Source organism: Poecilia latipinna, unplaced genomic scaffold (assembly GCF_001443285.1).
Source record: "Poecilia latipinna isolate Pla-1442-1.1 unplaced genomic scaffold, P_latipinna-1.0 Scaffold123, whole genome shotgun sequence".
NCBI lineage: Eukaryota > Metazoa > Chordata > Actinopteri > Cyprinodontiformes > Poeciliidae > Poecilia > Poecilia latipinna.
Genome location: NW_015112739.1, coordinates 76,533 through 96,718, shown reverse-complemented (window position 1 = coordinate 96,718; position 20,186 = coordinate 76,533). Strand labels below are relative to the sequence as shown.

General features: G+C 38.5%; 1 protein-coding gene across 4 annotated transcripts in view; it reads right to left on the bottom strand.

Moving 5' to 3' along the window:
• Positions 1-20,186, bottom strand: part of dock1 (dedicator of cytokinesis 1) — a 233,970-nt gene that overhangs the window by 202,599 nt on the left and 11,185 nt on the right. For all 4 annotated transcript variants that reach the window (XM_015028394.1, XM_015028395.1, XM_015028397.1 and 1 more), the window contains exons 2-7: positions 5,239-5,322; positions 4,868-4,908; positions 4,702-4,757; positions 4,032-4,128; positions 2,047-2,195; positions 839-974 (exon numbers count right to left, since the gene is read on the bottom strand). In XM_015028394.1, coding sequence (XP_014883880.1) covers positions 839-974; positions 2,047-2,195; positions 4,032-4,128; positions 4,702-4,757; positions 4,868-4,908; positions 5,239-5,322 — 563 coding nt within the window. The remainder of the gene's footprint in view (positions 1-838; positions 975-2,046; positions 2,196-4,031; positions 4,129-4,701; positions 4,758-4,867; positions 4,909-5,238; positions 5,323-20,186) is intronic.

Below are 20,186 nucleotides of genomic sequence, written 5' to 3'. Positions count from 1 at the left end.
GCTTACATGAATGCAAAAAAAAAAAATCTTTTTGTATGAACTCTAGAGTACATGTTTATCTTAAAAAATGCATTTCAGCAGTAGCAGAAGGATAAGAGGCTTAAGGGAGCTTTTTATGCTAAAGTTAAAGAAAACGTAGATATTTTTGTAGATGCACAAGCTGGCCTCCACACCATAAAACTAAATAGAAGGAGAATAACTCTTTTTTTTTTTTTTTTTGTGATTTAGCCCATTTTCTACTTTTTACTTTTAAAAACCTGGTGTTCCATTGTTGTAGCTGAACAGAATTGTAGCCTGACAACAACCTGCATTGTCTTTCTCAAGATATATCTGGGTTCTCTGTAAAGAGTCTCGGCCAGTGAAAATGCTTAACGACAGCATCCAAGTTAGTCCGGTTTTATTCAATGCTACCATCGAGCACTGTGGGCTGGTAATAGTTCCTACCAACCTGTTCATGTTAACCTTACAGTCACAATGATGGCAGAATATACATCTATCAAAGTGAACTCAGGTAAATGAACTCGATTTACTGCTGGCTTGTTCTCCAACGCCGTTACAGAGATTCTTTAATTGTTCTAAATAAAAGAGCTTCCTCTTATTGCATGCCTCACAACATATTTCCTGCTAAGACTCGACACCAAAGCTTTTAAAAGCCGATTGAGAACATATTTCTAATGAGGAAAATGCCACACCGTATTAATTTACTAAGCAACTCACAGAAGTCCTTAACAGACGTTCTGAAGAAGATAAATATGACGGATTTCTTTTGCACCACGTTCGTTCTCTTTAAATTGGTTTTCGATTCAAGAGGAGGGCCACAATCCTCCCCTCTGCTTACCTTCTCCTCTTGGATCCGGTCCTCAATTTGTTTGGAGGCCGCCTCGTGTTCTCTGAATAGGCTGACGGTGCTGGTGAGCTCCGGGTCCAGAATGTTTCCATCTTTGTCTCTGACCACCAGATCAAGATCCAAGTATCTTGAATTGAATAAGAAAAAGGCGGCGAAACATTTTTTCAAAACGTGTCAGGACGAACGACAACAAAAAGGCAAAAACACGTGGGTGCACTTCTTTTGGGGAAAAACCAAACGGCGTGTAGTCACTGCGTGCTCCCAGTCAGTTCCCTTATTTGATGCTCATATAATTTTCCCCTCTGCTCCACTGTTTTCTTTCAAAGCTCGTCTGGCTTTTCTTTCTCCCTCCAGTGTTTCTGCTCCGGAGGGACTCAGCAGAGACAACAGCGGGCTGCCAACACGCACCTAATGGTTTTCTTTTTGAACACATCAGTATCTGCCTCTGCAGTGGCAAAAAGCAATATCTCTACAGGACCAGGATTTAAAGTTTCATCACAGCAGCAGAATGGAGCTCCACAAAACTCATTGCCAAACAATTTTGTTGTCTTACTGCAGACACAGTGAAAGTCATCACTTCGTGATGCAACACCCTGGAGTTTGCAGAGGCAGGCGTACAGTGGCTTCCTACAGTTGCATCTTAATGAATATGAGCGTTACTGAAAAGCTAATTTGTTTCGGAAATGTTAAACATTTTCAAAGTAATATGCAATTCTTATTTTCTTCTGAAAAGAGGAATTTGGACAGCTGAGCAAGCTGTTTTCTTGTTTTCATTAAGCATTTTTCCTTCCACTAAACTTTCCATTAATATGCTTGGATACAGAACTGTGAACACCGAAGTGGTTCATTTCTGCAATAAATGTTTAGATTTTTCTACTTTTATGTAATATTTAAAGTTTCTGACCAACTAAATTTGGGATTTCCATTAACTGTACTCCATAATTATTGAAATTAATAGACATAAACAAATTAAATATATCCTTCTGTGTGTAAACAATCTATATTGTATGGCTTTCACTTTTTTTTAATCTGAATTATAGATTAACGTTTCAAAGATATTCAAATGTAGTGCCATACACCGCCACTCCAATGAAGCACATTTTCCAGGAAGCTATGTGCTAATTTTTTACTTTCTTCTGAAAAGAGGAATTATAATCCAGGACAAGTGGAGGCTAAAATCCTTAAGACGAAACGCTTACTTGTTGCCGTAGTCTATCTTGGAGGTGACCTTCTGTTTGAGCTCAGTGAGCTCGTCCTGCGGGAGGGTGCCAGACAGGATCTGTGACCGCCATTCGATGAGGTCGTAGATCATGTCTCGGACACAGTTGAACATCTCGCGCTTGTCCCCCTTTTAGACAGAATGTTGTACAACTATCAGACATGAAGAAACGACATGCCAAGACGTACTAAATCTCAACAGCAGGTTAGCCACTCTGTGCTTCATTTCTGCGAGGACATCATGCAATATATTTATGTCAAAACTGGTACAGCCTGACGGATATTGGCACCATTTTTTTTTCTTTTTTTAGAAAGACAAACATTTGCTGTCTCTGTGTCCTTCACCGATGTGCATTAAGTCTGGTTTAAAATTTCTGGGGAAAAGGATAGAACTTTGTCATTTACTTCAAAAGTTATGCATATATTCAGTTTTACATTTTGCATAATGGTCCAAAATTACTTAAATCTAACCTTCATGTACAAGAAACAAGCAAACAAAATAGATTAAGCATTTCCATTGTTTCGTGCAAAACAAAAACACCCAAAATCCATATTTAAAATGCTGCGTGTGGAAAAACAAAGTACATCTTTGGTGCTTCAGTGGGATTTATGAAGGAAAGGAAAAAAACACAATTATCAGCAGGGATCTCCATAGATATAAAAGCAGCTGCTACTTGCATCTGCAGCATAAGAGTAGTTCCTATAAGCTCCAGAGGACACATTTATATTCTCACACACAATGGTGGAAAACATCAGCGAGGAACTTATAGAAAAAAAAAAAGATTGCTTCCCATCAATATGAGATTATTTCTGAACAATATGACCAAGGAATATGCAGAGAAATCCCCTGGTGAACAGAATTGGACAGCAAAAGGTGTCAGAAACTCACTTTAGGACTTTCTGCACTTGTTAATCTTTTGATGTTTCAACCTTTGCTGTGGTATATCCACATGTCCTGGATATGGAAAACTTAACATTCTTTTGAATGCACACTGTCGTTTTTGTAATGCCAACCACAATAATTTGGCTACTCGTTAATATAAGACGCTAAGCAACTAAATTAAAGTTTGTCATTCTACAGCAAAAATGCTTATTCACAAGTGAAAAGAAGAAGACAATTGCCATTCTTCCTCAAAGTGAGATGCTGAAATAAAAGGAAAAACATGTATATATAGAAGGGCTGTTTCTACAGGACTCCGTTAGCATGCTAAATTGTTCAGTCACTGTAAAGTTAGAAAAACATTTCATTAATGTTGCTATTTTTGGAAGGACTGTGATTAGAAAGTCTGTCTTCTATGAAAAGAATACTGCAATTATAATTAGCTCCTTGTGTGCTGAAAACAAACTGCAGCACATCAGCATAAACACAGCAACTACCGTGCACAGCGGTAGAGGGGTGATGATGCGCCTTGCATTGAAATAATGTGTTTTTACAGATGAAGTTTGGTCAAAACAGAGACATCAACAGGACAATCATTGAGAAACTCCTAATCAAATGTATTTAAAAATAGCTGAAAAAGCAAACCACCAAAATACCCAGTGGCCCAGTCAAAGTCCAGATCCCAACTTGATCAACATGTTATGGTGGGACCTTTACAGAGCTGTGGCTAAAGCTTAATGAAATGAATCAATGTTATAAAGAAGCGTGGATCTTAATTCGAAAGGTGTTCTTTGTTTTTCAACCACATCTTTTTTTTATATATATTATGGCTTCATCTCTGTTTAATAGATAATGAGAGAGGAATCTGCTGTGTTTCGTACACTTGATGTTTTACTTAAAAAATAATAAAATAAAAAAAAACACAGAAAAAAGTCCAGATTCAACAAACTGATACAAAATGTCCCAGAGCAAAAAGAGAGTGTATCTTTCGTTTTCCAAATGTGAGTGAGTGAGTGAGTGAGTGAGTGAGTGAGTGAGTGAGTGAGTGAGTGAGTGAGTGAGTGAGTGGGTGGTAGGATGACTCACCACATACAAGTCCCTCCATATTGTAGCCCACTCCCGCAGCGTTGTTGTAACCTCCTGAACCAGAGGCAGCTCAGTGGGAATAACAGTCTCCTTTTGCCTGCAGTAACAAAGAATGGACAATCCAACTTTATTCCCTTAAAACCAACGACATGTGAACTCAGGAGGCACGTCAAACCCGTGTTGGATTACATCTTAGTCTCAGTTAATATCTGACTTAATCAATAAGACATCTAATCCTTTTTGAAATCAGCGAATATATGTTAATCCAGCTTTCTTTTAGCCACTTCAGCTTTTAACTTCTGTCTGTCGCGAAACAAGCTGAATTTAGAAATATGGGTGACTTACACTAAGGATCTACATTTTCAATTACTGCCATTGCCTGCTATTATAGGAATGCTACTCTTGCTAACTGCTACACTAGTATACAATGTACATTTTTTAAGACTGTTTAAAACCTCAACACCTCATGGGAAAAAAGGCAAATAAAAATATTTTGAGTTCTACCTTTTATGCTCTAGTATTCTAATCACCAAGCAAAACTGGGAAATATCATCGTTTGAGATTGGAAATCCCCCCTCATTATGATTTCCAATAGATATGATTTTATAAATGGCAAGATTTCTGATCACAGGACAACCTTGTATCGACATCTGATGGTAAAGATACTGACCCACTGCCTTCGACTGTGGCATCCTTTAGGTGGATGTAGCAAGCAGGAAATATGCCCTGCAATAGGAAAGTAAGAAATACGTAACACTGTTTTACAGAAATAAACACTAGAATTGTAACAAATTATGTCACAAAGGAATCAAAGTCTTTGTTTATCAGTCACTTACCTTTTTTGATTTTCTCCTCAGCCTGTATCCTCTGTACCAGGCTAGTGAAAAGCAAAAATAATACATTTTGTTTTCAACATATAAGTAAGACTAAAAAATAAACTTCAACACAACACAATGTGTTTTTAATAGCCAATCAAGAGTTAGAATAACTTAACAGGAGCTGAACTGAACTTTCTTTTTACCGAGATTGCAAAAGGCCTTTATACAAAAACCCAGCTGACAATGTAGAAGTTATTAAACAGCATTTCTCTCCACCAAGGTTGTGAACGTTTCAAATTAAAACTATTTGCAAAAGTCTGAAAAGAGAGTGAAAAGCTACTCAATATTCATTTCCAGGTTGTCAGCTTTCATCAAGTGTCAGTTCTCACCTTCATGTGTCTCAAGTATGTGCACCGTGTCTCCGATCTGCAGTGACAGCTCCTCTTCTCCCCGGGCATCGTAGTTATAGATTGCTTAAGAAAAAACAAACAAAAAAAAACAAAAAAAAACAGAGGACAATATATGAGAAAAGGAGAGGTGCAGGTAGAGGAAAAAGGCAATAAAGTATTTGGCTCCCTCGAGGCTCCAAATGTGTGCCGCTGCGATGTGTAGTAAAAGTTAGCGCACGTTTACACGACATGCACCCACACTCTGTGACACAGTGTGGTGGTTGGGTGTAGCACCAGTTTGAGCTGTGACATCAACACACTTCCACCACCTACTGCAGAGAAATCAATGCTAGAGAATGATGTCAACAACAACACTGATGACAAAGACAAAGTTACCTGAAGCAAGACGAAGCAAACAAAACATCTGATGGCAATCTGGACTGTCTCCAGACAATAGTATACAATACTTGATTACTTTTTTTTTTTTTTTTTGTTTATTTAGTTTTTTTTATTAGCCATGCAGTAGAAATTATAATAACCTAATGTCTTACGGAGCATCTTGCTTTTATAGACGCTGTGCTTTTCATTTCTGGATCTTAAGAGAAAAATCAATATGCAGTCATAATAAAAAGCAGTTTGTTTACAAGCACCTTCAGCCTGAGCATTGTTTTTTTCAAGACGATACTGTAAAAGAGCACTGCAAAAATTTCAGTCCAAAAAAATAAAAGTGATGCACTAGTCAGTCAATTCAGAGATTTGAATTGGGCAATATTCTCTCGATTGGTGATTGGGAGGTGAAATACCAAATAAATAAATAAATAAATAAATAAATAAATAAATAATCTATCATTCTGTTGAATAAATCTGGTTTCAGTTTGTAAATCCATCAGCAACAGCAATTACCTTTCATCCAAGTTTTTGAGTTTAATGAAAATCCAATAAAAGGTCAAGGATATAAGCTACGACACATAATTAAGAATGATTTTGTAATTCCTTAATTTTATACTGGAATCAAAACTATTACTTTTACTAAAGAACCCGAATGTAATGTTTCTTTACATTCTGTTTCTTTTCAGAATGTAAAGAAACACTGAAATAGATATCGGTCAGGAAAAGCTGATCAGTTCTTCCGTATATACAAGTCAAAAAAAAAAAAAAACAACTACATGAATGTGGGACCATTTTAATACATGACACAATTAAAATGACAATAATTATAAATATTTTTCAAGCATCTGATCACAGGTGCAATTGGAGACAAACAGTTTAAAAAGAGGGCAAGTTTATTAAACGAGAAAAATAATTGATGTGCACATATTTCATTGATGATCACTTGAGACATTTAGGTCTAGATTTTAGACAGTTACCAAAAAAAGTAAAAACGGTGGCTTGACATGCAAAGTGAGCTACAGCAATAATAACACAGCGCGAAGGTTAATATGCAAGCCTAACATCAAATCCTGTCTGTATTCAAGGACCTCCACTGCAGCAGAGAAGCTGGATGAGTAAGGCACAAAAGTACCAATTGAGGTGCATGTAATGAAGCTGTAACAGAAAGAGGAGGAGGGCTTTAGTTCTCGTGGTAAAAGGAACACTATTATGCGTGAGGGAATTACAGGGGGGGTAAAAAGCCTCTTGAATGTGATATAAGAACCATACAGAGTGCATTAAAATCGAGACAATGCAGAAAGAAGAATATGTGAGCAGAAAAGTAACCAAATAAGCATCTAAATGAAGGCATCAGTGTCCTGGTGTGGGAATGCACACTGAGCCGCTTGAACCGAGGTTTCCAGAGGTGAATGACTGCTTAATTTAAAAAAAAAAAAAAAAAAAAAGATCATAGCTTCAGGCACTGCAGCCTTCCCAGCAGGTTTATCCTGCAAGTGTATTATCCATTTCCCCCCTCCAAGAACCACCTGCCACTTGAAGTGCTCATTACAGTTCATTAGAGACGTCAGGTGGGACATGCCATTCTTTTTGGTTCCCACTAGCTCTAGGGGGCTTATGTCTGACAGCCATGCAAAACAAAGTCTTTCTGCTTTTTGTTGCCGCTGGACTCCAAACCGTTTTATGCGTCTTGCTCCCACACAGGAAATTTAAAAAAAAGCGTGTCTTTTCCGCAGCGGATTCTTTCAGAACAAGACGTCAGTCAGTTCAAGATGCTAGTCGGTACAACTTTTAAAAGTCCAGTTGCTGAGACTCACTGACCAGCAGGACGGTTGAAAGTCACATTTCTATAGAAATATTTTATTGTACCGATAATTTTTTATTTAAGCAAATAAATAAATGCAAACTAAATTGCGATCGGTCATGACCGAACTTTAAAAAAAAAAAACCTGACCTGCATATTCCAATTTTAGTCAATTTCTTTGTCTGAAACGTCGCTAAATAGAACAAGAAAGTCGCTGAGTTGTTAACAGTTAACCTGGTGGGTGGGTTTGTCATGGCAGAGCAAAAGGTGACATTGGTTGATGTTCAGACCTTTCCTGAAGTAGATATAAATCGGTGGAAAAAAATCTGCTTCATATGCAAGAATCAGATGACCACAGACGTCCCAAAATGAAGGAGATCAGGGCCTACTTTAAACTCGCACCCCTACTTTAAACTTACAGCATTTGAGGGAAATGAAAAGCTACTAATGATTGTGTCTTTGGTTTGAAAGCTTCAACCAAAGATACTGACATTTCCCCCAATTCTGATCATCTTAAGAAGTTGGGAGAAGCCGTAAGAACAGCATTTTACTAATATTTTCAAGGTAAAGAAAAAATGTTATTCTGTGTTGACATTTTCAATTGCCTTTGACATCTCATGTTATAGAAAAGTACACAAATCTGTCTCGATCCAGGAGTCTGACGCAAAATGTACAAATCCAACACCTTCCAAGACAGACCGAGGCTGAACATAGGCTGTGCGATGTCAACTTAAAGTTTTATCACAATATTTTGTGGTAATGTTGTGATGATTGCTTTCCTTTTAGGCAGTCACGGCATGTCACAACATAATCTCTCTAGCTGCCTAATTAACAGCTCACCAACAACAATTTTTGAGTCTTACTTCCTCAGCAACAGCATCCACAACCAAACCATGTGTTACTGCACAGCATGTGGAATTGCAGAAGTCTTTGCAATATTAACATGCAATATTGCAGTTGCGAAATATCTTAGATGTCATGTTTGCTAATAATGTGCTTAGTCATTTGGGTGGAGTTTCACTGCCCTTTATGTCCGCACCAAAGAATATTAGTTACCAAGATCTGAAAGTTCAGACATCGTGGCAGGAAGACTTTAATAAAAGGACAAAAAAGTAAGTGAGGAAATGTTGTCATGGCAATATCCAATATCGGGACTCATTCATGGGAATGTTGGGTTGATGTACAGGGAGGAAGCCCAACAGGTAGATGGCTGTTAAACTGGTGGTGAACAAAACGTGACACAAAATTCCTCATCAATTGTGTGTTCATATCTATTTAAGCATTTTTTTACGCTAAATTTTGCTTGCATGCAAAAAAAAAAAAAGAAAAAAAAAGATGATTTGATCTATGTGGACTATTTAGCTGTCCATTTTCTGTGTGGCATAAAGAGAGCATGAAACGTGTCCGTCGCCTGTTAATTCAATGCTGTTGTTTTTGTTGTCCATTTTCACAAGCACATCCACAGTGCATTTAGTCGTCCCCAACAACAATCTAACGAGCCCGACGAATCCTCCAGAATGTGAGCCATTGGCTGACAGCAGAACAAAGACAACGGCATTCATTCCAGCTCCACTAAAACACAAAAGGTGCCTAGAAAGATAGAAAACAACAGAGCAATCAAAAGGGAGGTGGGATTAATCTGCATTGAATAGTAATGGCAGAATAGCCTCTCTGCAGCAGTGGTGACGATCAATTATTACCGTTTCTAGCTAATGCATGCATGCAAAGATTTTTTTTTTTTAATTTCATCACATAAAACTTTAACATATGTTGTAGATTTTAAAAAAAATTAAACCAACACAACACCTAAATATGAAGTGAAAAGTATACGAAATGTTCAAAATTATCTTACAGATGAATTTATGACGAAACGGGTTTCCATTCTGACTTCTTTACTCTTATTTTCCCTAAATAAAACCCCTGCAGTCAATTGCCTTCAAAAGTCCCTTAATCAGTAAAGGGAAGAAATACTGAGCGTATAATGTAAAACAAGCAGTTCTGTAAACACCTCATAGGACTGTTGGTGAACACTGGTGGACAAAGCATTATGAAGACCGAGGAAAACAGCAGATGTGCGAGGAAAGGTGCCCTGGTCAGAAAAGAGGAAGGCTGAACAGTTTGCTAGATGAACACACGCCAAACATCGCATCTTTACAGTGAAACACGGTGGTGTAAGCGTCATGCTAAAGGGATGGGTTCCTTTAGCAAACAGGGAAGCCAGGACAACAGCAGGAAGCTGCAAAGGACTCGAGACTAAAGCAGAGGTTCACCTTTCAGCACATGCACAGTGCATTTAGTCGTCCCCAACAACAATCTAACGAGCCCGACGAATCCTCCAGAATGTGAGCTTTATGTTTAAGAATGACCTCTTAAACATAAAGCCAGAGCTACAAAAGGAAAGATTTAGATCCAAGCATTAAAAATGGTCTGAGAATATTTGGCAAGAATCTATATTCCATCCGCTGTGATTGAGGCTTTATCAATTCGGAAAGAAGAGGAGGTAAGTATTTCAATTGCTGAAATCTTGCAAAGATCCAAAGCATGTCAAAAGAATTCGACCCGTAGCTGCAGTAAAACCTTATTCTCCAAAATACCAACTCGGTCGGCTGAATACGGATGCTCTGCAGACATTTAGAATTTTATTAGAAAATTTTCATTTTCCTTCCTCTTCACAATCATTGCTACTTTGCGTTTGTCTATTACATAAAATCCCAATAAAGTTTGTGGTTGCCTGGTGACAACAAGTAATAATGTTCAATGAGCGTAAAGATATTAAAATCAGCTTGAAAATCACAGTGCTTGATTGAAGCCTGGACAAGTTCGTCTGATTTTTTGCATGTTATCCAAACGGCAAGACGAGCTCTGGCAAAAAAACAGAACATGATAAAACGCCTCTGTCATCGCTTCCAATGAGACCCTCCGATTTCAAACAAATGGAAGCTAGGAGAGCCGGGGATATCCTCTCTGGGTAGAACTTTTTTTTTTTTTTTTTTTTCAAATGAACACAAACAACCCTGGGAAGATGCTGCCTAAATGACGGCCATCTAACACAGCCCTGACATCCGAGGCAATCATTGCACAGTTTGCCGGAATCACCAGAGAGATTCCAGTCACGTGTGGATTAAATGACAGCTCTGATTACTCATAAACCTATATTTGCATATCCAAGTAAACTGATGTCAATTAGGGAGCAGCGAGGGAGAGAAAATCCACCAGAGGAAGAAGACGAAAAGTGTTAGGAAGTGGACCATGTTTTCCCTCGAGTGTGGCATGCAAATTATTTTCTGGAAATGGGATAAACAGCAGCATCATTTGACAGGGAGTGAGGTGGAGGTTGGGTGGGTGGGTGGGGGGGGGGGTAGCTCATTACCATACATAACCTCTCGCGTAAGGGCGTGTAAACTCACAAAACATTATCATCAAAGGAGACGAGTTAGGAATCAAATTATGGAACTATCTACTTAGCCAGTACACGTCTACGCCCTCTCTACAATTATAAGCAGACTCATCTAAATAGTGGACTGATTGTAATGCTACACTTGACACTCGACAATGGCCTGCACTAATCCACGCACAGTATAACATATCATTACACTCTGAAGATAATATTGTAGGTTGATGAAGAAGGGGTGGAAAGAAGGAATAGCTCTAAAAAAAAAAGAAAAAAAAAAAAGCTCCCTGGAAAGAGTCTGAGTCAACTGAGGTTTTTGTTTGAAGTCCCAGTAGGCAGGAGGCTCCGAGCCATCCAGGAAATCCCAGACAAAATGGATTCTACGAGGGAAGAACCCATAAGCGGAGCATGAGGCAACTCTGAATCAGGATGGGCTGTGGGCTACTATATAGTAACAGAGCTAAAGTGCAACTTTAGATTAAAACTTAAAAGAGGCTTCCAGCTTTCAACTGCGTGCGCAAATATCCCACTGTTCCAATGAGGATCAGCGTTCGCTTGATCGTTTTTCAATGTCAAGCCCTGGTTGCATCTTTTCGAGCATCAGAGAACTCAAAGATGATGCAAATATTGAGCAATGCGTGGAAACTGCTTTAATGAAAGAAGTTTCAGAGAACATAATGGCTTTCTACTTCCACCTAACTGTCAAGCAAGTTGGAAGGGAATCTGTGAAAGAAGCCAAGGTTTGTATCAAAATGTTGTTTAGAATAAACTGGATGGGGTTTTCAAATCCAGAGACTGTGCCACCATGTATCTGCTCACGTTTGTACAATCCGAATCATTCAACAGCGACGTTTCACCCTCCAGTCTAATGTGTGGCAATAATGAGCTGATTTGTCAGCTGCCTGTCCTGGAGAAATTGGGATCCAGCATCTCATAACTTATCCTTGCATGTAAATACCACCAAATTTCTCTTTTCAGAAAACTCTTCAAGACCATACATAGTTCGCTTTTCACCATATCTCTTGTTTCTGAAAGAACCGCTCTCGCAAGCAGGGTTGAAGTCAACCTGTTGTTGTTGATTTTAGACAAAAGCAAAACGAGAATACGATGGTGACGATGAGCAGCGATTAATGTCATTAACACAACAATACAAGTCGCAATAAAGTCACAACAGTTTACTGGACTTTAGTCAGTAAACTGTTGTGAACAAAACCAAGAAGAGCGCTACGTCACTGAGTACTGATAAAAAATAATCAGCATCAGGGCATGATACATATATCTCTCTATTTAAATACAGACTGACTAGTTTATTCTTTTCCAATTTTCGCTTTGCATTTAATGTCTCGCGTATGTCTCAGCTACACCGAAGAATACAAGAATTATCCTTTAATTGCTGTCTGATTGCATAAAGTGCAGAGAAGTAGCTCCCCCTTAAAAAGCTACAATTGAAACTTATTGGGCTAAACCAACAGTGTTTTAAATCTCAAATCTATGCAGATTCATGGATGTGAAACTGATTAGATCTCCACGTTGAGAATGATAGGGATATGTAGATAAATACAAAAGGTTTGCCTTTGTTCAAAAATTCGGAAAAAGAAAAAAAAAACATAGAAATAAGAAGTGAAACTGAAGAAATTTAATACAGCGCTTAACTTGAAAGAGGTGGACTTTAACAAGCATAGAGTGGGCTGCGAACACTCTCCCTTCTCTGTGCAGCAAGAATGAATAGAGGATGATTATTCCACTCCAGCTGCATTTCAGCTCTGAGGAAAGAAGGACAAGTTAGCAGAGAGTAGCTCCACAGACACAGATTACAGACAGAAGTTATATCTTACTGTAAATGACGAGCTGAACCTCTTATTATTCAGTATTTTGAGGCTACATCATTTTATAACTGTATTGTGTAACACATTTTAAAATACACATTTAGACCACGCTCTCAAATTTGCTGAAGACCAATGACATAACTTCTTAAATACAGGGATCCACGATTAGTTGACCTAAATGCGTTATAATTTTCTTACTAACTAAAAAAAATTGCTCTTTGTGATATGGGAAAAAAAAACTCATGTTACTTCAAAAAAATGCGATCGCCGTGTTTTCACCAGCGCAATGCATGCTGGGTAGGATGATGCGGTTTTGGCCGCTCTGTACCGGAATATACAGAGTAAACACAGGAAGGCTAACTTTACCAGTGTTGTTGATTATCATATTGCGTTTGACCAGTGTAAATTTAGACAAAGCTACACTGTATTGCTGTTGGCTATAATTAAAAAAAAAAAAAAAAAAAACATAGTGAGGTGAGTCTGCATCGCTTCCCACACACACACACACAAAAAAAAAAACTTCAGAAGGACCTATATTTGTGCCCTCAACATTTCTCTTCCTTTGCAATGTTTTCTAAACAGAAGAATGATACTTTTAAAGCAAGACTGAAACTTTAAGCAGATATAAAACTACTGACCAATGCAATACGAACCTGCATTAGTCCTCCTAAGCAACCTACTAACACGCCATTAAACTTTGTTTAAACAGCAAAGACAAAGTGTTTGTCCCCTCCCCAATATTCCATTGAATACTCCTGACAGTATTAACTCCCCCCCCCCCACCTCCCCCCCTCCAAATGCAAAGATACGATACAAAGTGATTCACTTGAGTGTAGCCAAAATATCCAAATACAGAGCTGCATTAGCAAGAGCAGAGCCTTGCAATGTGAGCGGAGATGATCAGCCATGCAGCAACTTTATGGCACTCAGATAAAGGGAAGCTTACAAAGCAGGAAGGCATAATTATTCCAAGTTCCTCTCTAATAAGGTTTAATAAGAGGTTTAAGTATTCAGACTGAAGTCTGATGGTTCTAATTTAGAGGGAAACTCAGACAGCGATGTCAGAGAAGAGGAGAACACCAACAAAACAAACCCATTTCCTCTTAGACCAATTACGCACAGCAGCCTTTTAGCTTTGTCTGCAGTTGGAAAGTGGAGATAATGCTATTGTAATTAAACTGAAATTAATACAAGTGTAGCTGAGCTGCTAGACAGAGAAAGCCACAGGTCCTCACCCCCCACCCCAAGTTGCTGGGCTAGAACCACATTGTTACTCTCGCTCTCAAAAAAATTAAAAAAAAAAAAAAAATCCCAAGAGGAAATACTGCTGAAGATACGACTGCATCACAATAGATGAGACCCTTCCAGAAGGAAATGCTGATGCTTTTTATGTCTTTAGGAAGTTGAACAATACTTCACGTAGCGAATAACGTACAAAGAAGTGAAGAGAGTAAAACTTTATTGTTTACTGGAAGGGAAGGAGGGATTTTTTTTTCCATGCATGAAAAGATAAGAAATGCAAAGAGAGGAGCAGGTGGCAAAAAACAACAACAACAACTTGGTGCCAGACTTAGACGCCAAAGTCAGTAATGTCTTTTGGCACAACTTCCTGCCATTCACCAAGCCCCTGTAGAGGCCTGTGGCCACAATATGGCAGGGCAATAACTTTACTGCCACCGCTTCTGTGGAGCTTTAATTGAAAATCATCTTCGTAGTACAACAGGGAGAGAGAGACAGAACGAGCAGATCCAAGCTCTTTACAGAGCACTGAGCAAAGCCTTTCACTGAGAATTTCCAACACAGTGGTCTAGTGTTATTTGTGGGAGTGCATGAGTGTGTGTGTGTGTGTGTGTGTGTGTGTGTGTGTGTGTGTGTGTGTGCGCGCGCGCGCGCGCGCGCTGGCTTTGCAAAGCAGCCTAGCTTGCACTTTGCACACGAATCCAGAGCTGCAGAAAGAGTAATCTTTTGATTCTGCATTACTCAGTTTTATGAATTTCTTTTTTTTTATTATTATTTGCATCGTGCAAAAGTCCTTACACCCCTTGAAATTTTTCCCATTTTATCACATTGCAGCCACAGACAATGTGTCCTTTTGTGACAAACTACCAACAGAACATAGTGCATCACTGTATATTAGAAGCAAAACAAAAAGAAAACTGTGGCATGGGTATGCAGTTTAGTATCTTGACTCAAAAGACAGCAGCAAACCTTTCTGTCTCAAGCAGCTTTATAGCAGAGATTGAAAGGTTTGCCCATTCTCTGCCTAACAGCTCAGGCTAACTCAGACTGGATGGAGGGAATCGGTGAACATCAATTTTCATGCCTTGCCATGGACTCACAGCAGGATTAAGGGCTGGAATTTGACTGCACCATTCTAAGCCAAGCGTTATATGAAATCACCATTCCCATGTCGATGTCTGCAATGTTGCAATAATAAAAGCTTGATTTTTAATTTGTTTGGGTCCCACCAACTCTGGCCATCTTCCCTCACACTGCTGTAGAAAAGCTTCCTGATAACATGATGCTTCCACCACCGTATGCATAAGGCAGTTCAATTCATACCGAGATAGATTTGGCCATAACACATTATAGGTTTGAATAGTATTTTTTTTTTTAGGGAAGCAAATTAGGCAAAAAAATAAGCACACTTATTTTTCTTCTACTTCGCAACATTCACATTTTTGCTGCTTCAACATATTATATCTCAATAAGTCACAGACTGAGGTTTCAAGAGGTGCGCATAATTTCTTCTTTACGTAGTGGCACAAATGTTTGCAGTGCTTTTTCAAAAACTAGAATAGCTCAGAAAGAAAAATCAGGCTTTGCACAGAAATATGCACCAATTATTTCTTGCTCTGCTTTCCAACTCTCATGTAGCAAGGCTAAGGACCCGGTAATTACCTTTAAGCGTTTATAGACAAACTCTAGAATTGACTCAGCAAGTTTACTTTGAAACACCTTCGCTGACATTCAGCCAACACGATGACTTCATCGTCGTGACTCGGAACTTTTATCACTTCACATCTGCTGCAACAAAAGGTGCAGACTGACAACAGGAAATGCTCGCAACCTGTTCTTCGCTGCTGCCATTTATAATCTTGTACTGGTGGCCGCGTCTTACCGTAACAGATGTCGTACACGTTCCTGAAAGACCTCAGTGTTGTTGCAATGAAATAGCTTTCCAGAGACAGCTGGAAAATTGTTAAATGCCGTAACGCTAATCCCAAACTCTAATATGCTCCTTCATTATCGGCATACCTCTGCTGAATTTTAAAAATTAAGCACAAGTGCAAAATTCTCTCTGTTTTAAATTGCTGGGATAGATGAGGGTAATTAACCAACAATATAATCCACTGAAGCTCTTTCTCTCTCAGGGTAGCAGGGTTGGTCACCCAGGGGAAACAAAGAACTAATGTTGCATTTGGCCTTAAGATTAATTCGGACCTCAGAAGTTGAAATTGCCATTGACTATGCTCTCTGTGCGTGTCAAAAGAACTGCATGTCTAAACACAATGTACAGACAAATAACAACACCAGCCGCCTTCTGAAAAAGACATGATATTAATAGCAGTCCAACAAATTCCCATGATTTTGCCACTAAAGCAAGAGAGACAAATTTGAAACCTGCAATAAAAACGGATGGGTATAGAAGTGCATCTTAATACCCTTCAATATAATTGAAAGCTAGCCCACATATTGAAAAGGTAATTCACTTTAACAATGCTGTTATTTTGAGTGCATATACAATGCATTAAGAGAACATACTTTTTAATAGGCCAAATATTCCAAATATTTATTTTGAGAGGATTTTCATTAGCTTTAAATGATCATTAACAGAATAGAAATGAATCAGAAGTACATATCACTGAGTCACTTTGTTTTTTTTATTGAAGAAATTAACAGCTTGATTTTACTCATTTTTTCAAGATGCAGCTGTAATTGGATCATCTATAATCAAAAGCAACGTTGCCATGTTTGCAGAGCTTTAACCTTTTTTTTTCTTCTTTCAAAACCTCAGTGGTTACATTGGCAGCACAAAGACAATGCGTGTGGTTTCTGTGGGATCTCTAGACGACTTGCTGGTTTCTTAAATTGTGTTTATAGTGTATAATATATATATACATATATATATTACATATATATATACATATATATTATATACATATTAGATCTTAAAACAAAAATGGGGAACCTGATGAACATAACTGCTGCACGCAAATATTTAAATTTGCAAAGAGGAGTACTCAAGTTTACGTGGAAGGGGTGATGGGCCAATGAAAATCCAATCTGTTCACCTATTTTTTTTTTTTTTTTAAATAAAATGAAATTTACATTTCACTGACATCTGCGAGACAACTTCATTTAAGTCCCTTAAGGTTGTTCACAAAGTAGACCTGCCAGTCACTGAAATCCAAAAGTGCCTCTTGAGTCTCTGAGCTGCAAGGTTCTGACTTTTTCCGAGTATTTAGCTAGGCACACACGCACACACAAGATACAAAAAAAAAACAAAAAAAAAACACAAAAGGCCATTTCATCAAATGCCAGGCTTCATGAAGGGCCGTCTCCTGCTGCATGCAGGCGTCCCTCGCTCGTCTGCAACGACAATCAATGACTGACACCTCAATTACAAGTCTCCACAACAACCGATGGGACATTTTAAAGGTGACAAATGCAACGTTAATATGGACTGCTGCTAATATTGGGTTTGACATTTGTATAATCTGAGCAGCCTCGGTGCTGTTGAGCCCGGTGATTTTTGTTGTGCATGAATCTCAACATTAGATTAGAGGACTCAAAACCAATATAGCATAATACGAAGATTTAACTTGGAGGACATTTATGTAAGTAAAATAAACGGACAGTTTATAACATTTTGCTTGTTGATGCCATTGGTAATTACATTTAAAGCCTGCATACTCCATTATTCCCACTAGTTTACAGCTAGGTATTGCATTTTGAAGTAGCTACGACTGAACAAAAAAAAAAAGTGGGTCATAATCAATAGGTAGCCACTGTGATATTGTAACTGAAAAAAATATATTTGTTTTTTTTTATACAGTGCATTATTATTAATGTAGTTCTACATTAATACGCTTAGAGTAGGTATTATCAGGGAAGGCTGATAGTTTTTTATATTATCAGTAGCAAAGGTTTTTAAACTGATGAGTGAGCAAAGGTCACCAGACAGGAAACAACGTTATTCAGAGGACCGTATGTCACATTTATAGATGCCACTATTAAATGTTTGTCGTCCATTTCAGTTGCTAACACGGATGATTAGAATTTCTTGTAAAACTATATTTGCAGGCATAAAACAGTTCTTGTAAAGCAGGTTTTCAATATTTTAAAACAAAATAATATTAGCGAGTTGACACTTTAAACTTAATGCTCCTCAATTTATATCAGAAACTAGTGCTGTGAGCATCACTACATCAGTAGTTTCCTCATGTCTTGCCCGGAGAATCTAGATGTGCTAGCTGTGCAAGTTCAGTGTGTCCCATGACAGTTTCAAAGAATAAAACTTTGTTGTACGTAGCTCAACCGTCTTTTTATCCGCTTCAAGTCTTGCTCTTCCTGACAGACTCAATCAACAGCTGAAGTCTTTCATCAGAACAGAGAAGTCATTTTTTAATCAGATAATTTCTTACATCTATGTGCTTACTAATAAAAGCATTAATAATACTTAATTGTTAATGTTACATTGGGTAACTTTAAGCCTTCTCACGGCAACAACATCCACACCGTAGGGTGAGGCTAAAAGTACAATGCAGTAGAGTTTATCGATTCAGTGACAAATGTGCTAATTGGTCAAACAGACAAACTAATGGTTGAGACAGTAATATACAAAAAAATAAATAAATAAATAAATTGAAAAACTATAAAGTTGAAAGACTTATTTCTGTTTCTACTAAATAAATGCGTGGCTATGTTTTGTCCTCACACCACACAATGTGTCCAAACTTAGCGAGTGCAGTAACTGAAGGTGTTGCCTGTTTGAAGGCTCTCACCTACTAATCTGAGCTTACCGCATCTAAATTATGCAACAGCATATGTCTGCATCCGTGACCTTTGTTTCACTTTGACATGTTGCACACCATTAACCATCTGTCAAGCGAGCCGGAGCAGCACAGCAGGATTCACTTCAGACAAAGGCCCAAGCTGCTTGGAATGTCCACAATCGACGCCGAGGATACCGGGGAGGACACCCGTCCAAACCCCCGAGCGGGAAAGACAGCCGACGTGTCTCGCCGTCTTCTTGTCACACTGCATTTGTTCGTCTCACAAAAAGGAACACAGGGCCCTTTGTTGTTTGTCATAAAAGTTCACATACCTACAAGTGTCGACTTTGACCACAGACGCGATGCGGTGACACAGAGTCTGCCACCAATACAGAGACAATCAAGTCCCATAAACATTCAAAGCAAGTGGAAGGCCTCATTAGTCTACCTAAAGCAAATAAGATGCAACTTCTGCTTTCATCTTCCAGAGATGATTATTCACCTTCAGGGCATGTTGGCTGAAATCAACATTGTTTACATATTTTGGGTTGTGACTTCGGGATGTGTGCACACACCGAGCTTTTTGGAGCTCGACACAAAAGTGTCCCAGCTTTGTCTCAGTGTTGAGCCAAGATAAAATACTGTGGAAGCACTTAGCTATGCACTGATTAAATAGGCCAGCTGTCATTTGTCTTAGCCACCATCTCACAGCAAGCCACTGGGAGCTGTACTATTAGAACTGCCTCACCGAGCAACACGGCCCGCAGTAAATATGTGATTCCCTTTCAGAATGAATAAACAGCAAAGTCACACTGACCTCCAAAGGGGGAAAGGGAGAAACATGATGATTTTATTGGAGTATCTGGAAAAGGTAAATTAGGGCCATCTAATGAATGGTTTAATATAGATTTAATTATGTTCACAATTGCCTTCTTATTATTTCAAGACTTTCACACAAATTCTGCACGGAGCATTCTACAAAAGTTTTGTCTTTAATGCAGATACATTTATTCAGTGGAGAAAAAAAAATTAAATCTAAAATGAAGAAAATAATAGTTTTCAACTAAACGAGTGGCGATTAACACTTTATCTTTGTAAACTGATCAGAGCAAATTTTTTATGCATGTTTTACATCTACTAGCAACTTTTTAAAAGCTCAAGAAAGCAGTAGTCGATGTCATGTGTGTTGGTTTTAACATGGGTGCATACGAATTATGATATTGTGGTAGTTTTACTCAAGGTTATTATACAAAGAGGGTCTCGTACCGTATCTGGTCAATAACTGCAGCACTGATGGGTTAAAGGAGGGGAAGAACAGAACTGGAAGAGCTGAGGTCTCATGGATCAAGGTTTCAGTATTCGAAAACAAATGATTTAACTCTGTGATGCACAAAGACAAAATTAGAATTAGTGGTGTTGGCTGAGTTTTGTGAGTCTGGCTAACTGCTAAGTGATGAGACAGTCACACACTTCCCACTTATCAAGAGACACAGCTGTGGGGCACAACACCAGAAGGAAGGATGTGCGAGTCAAGAAAAAAA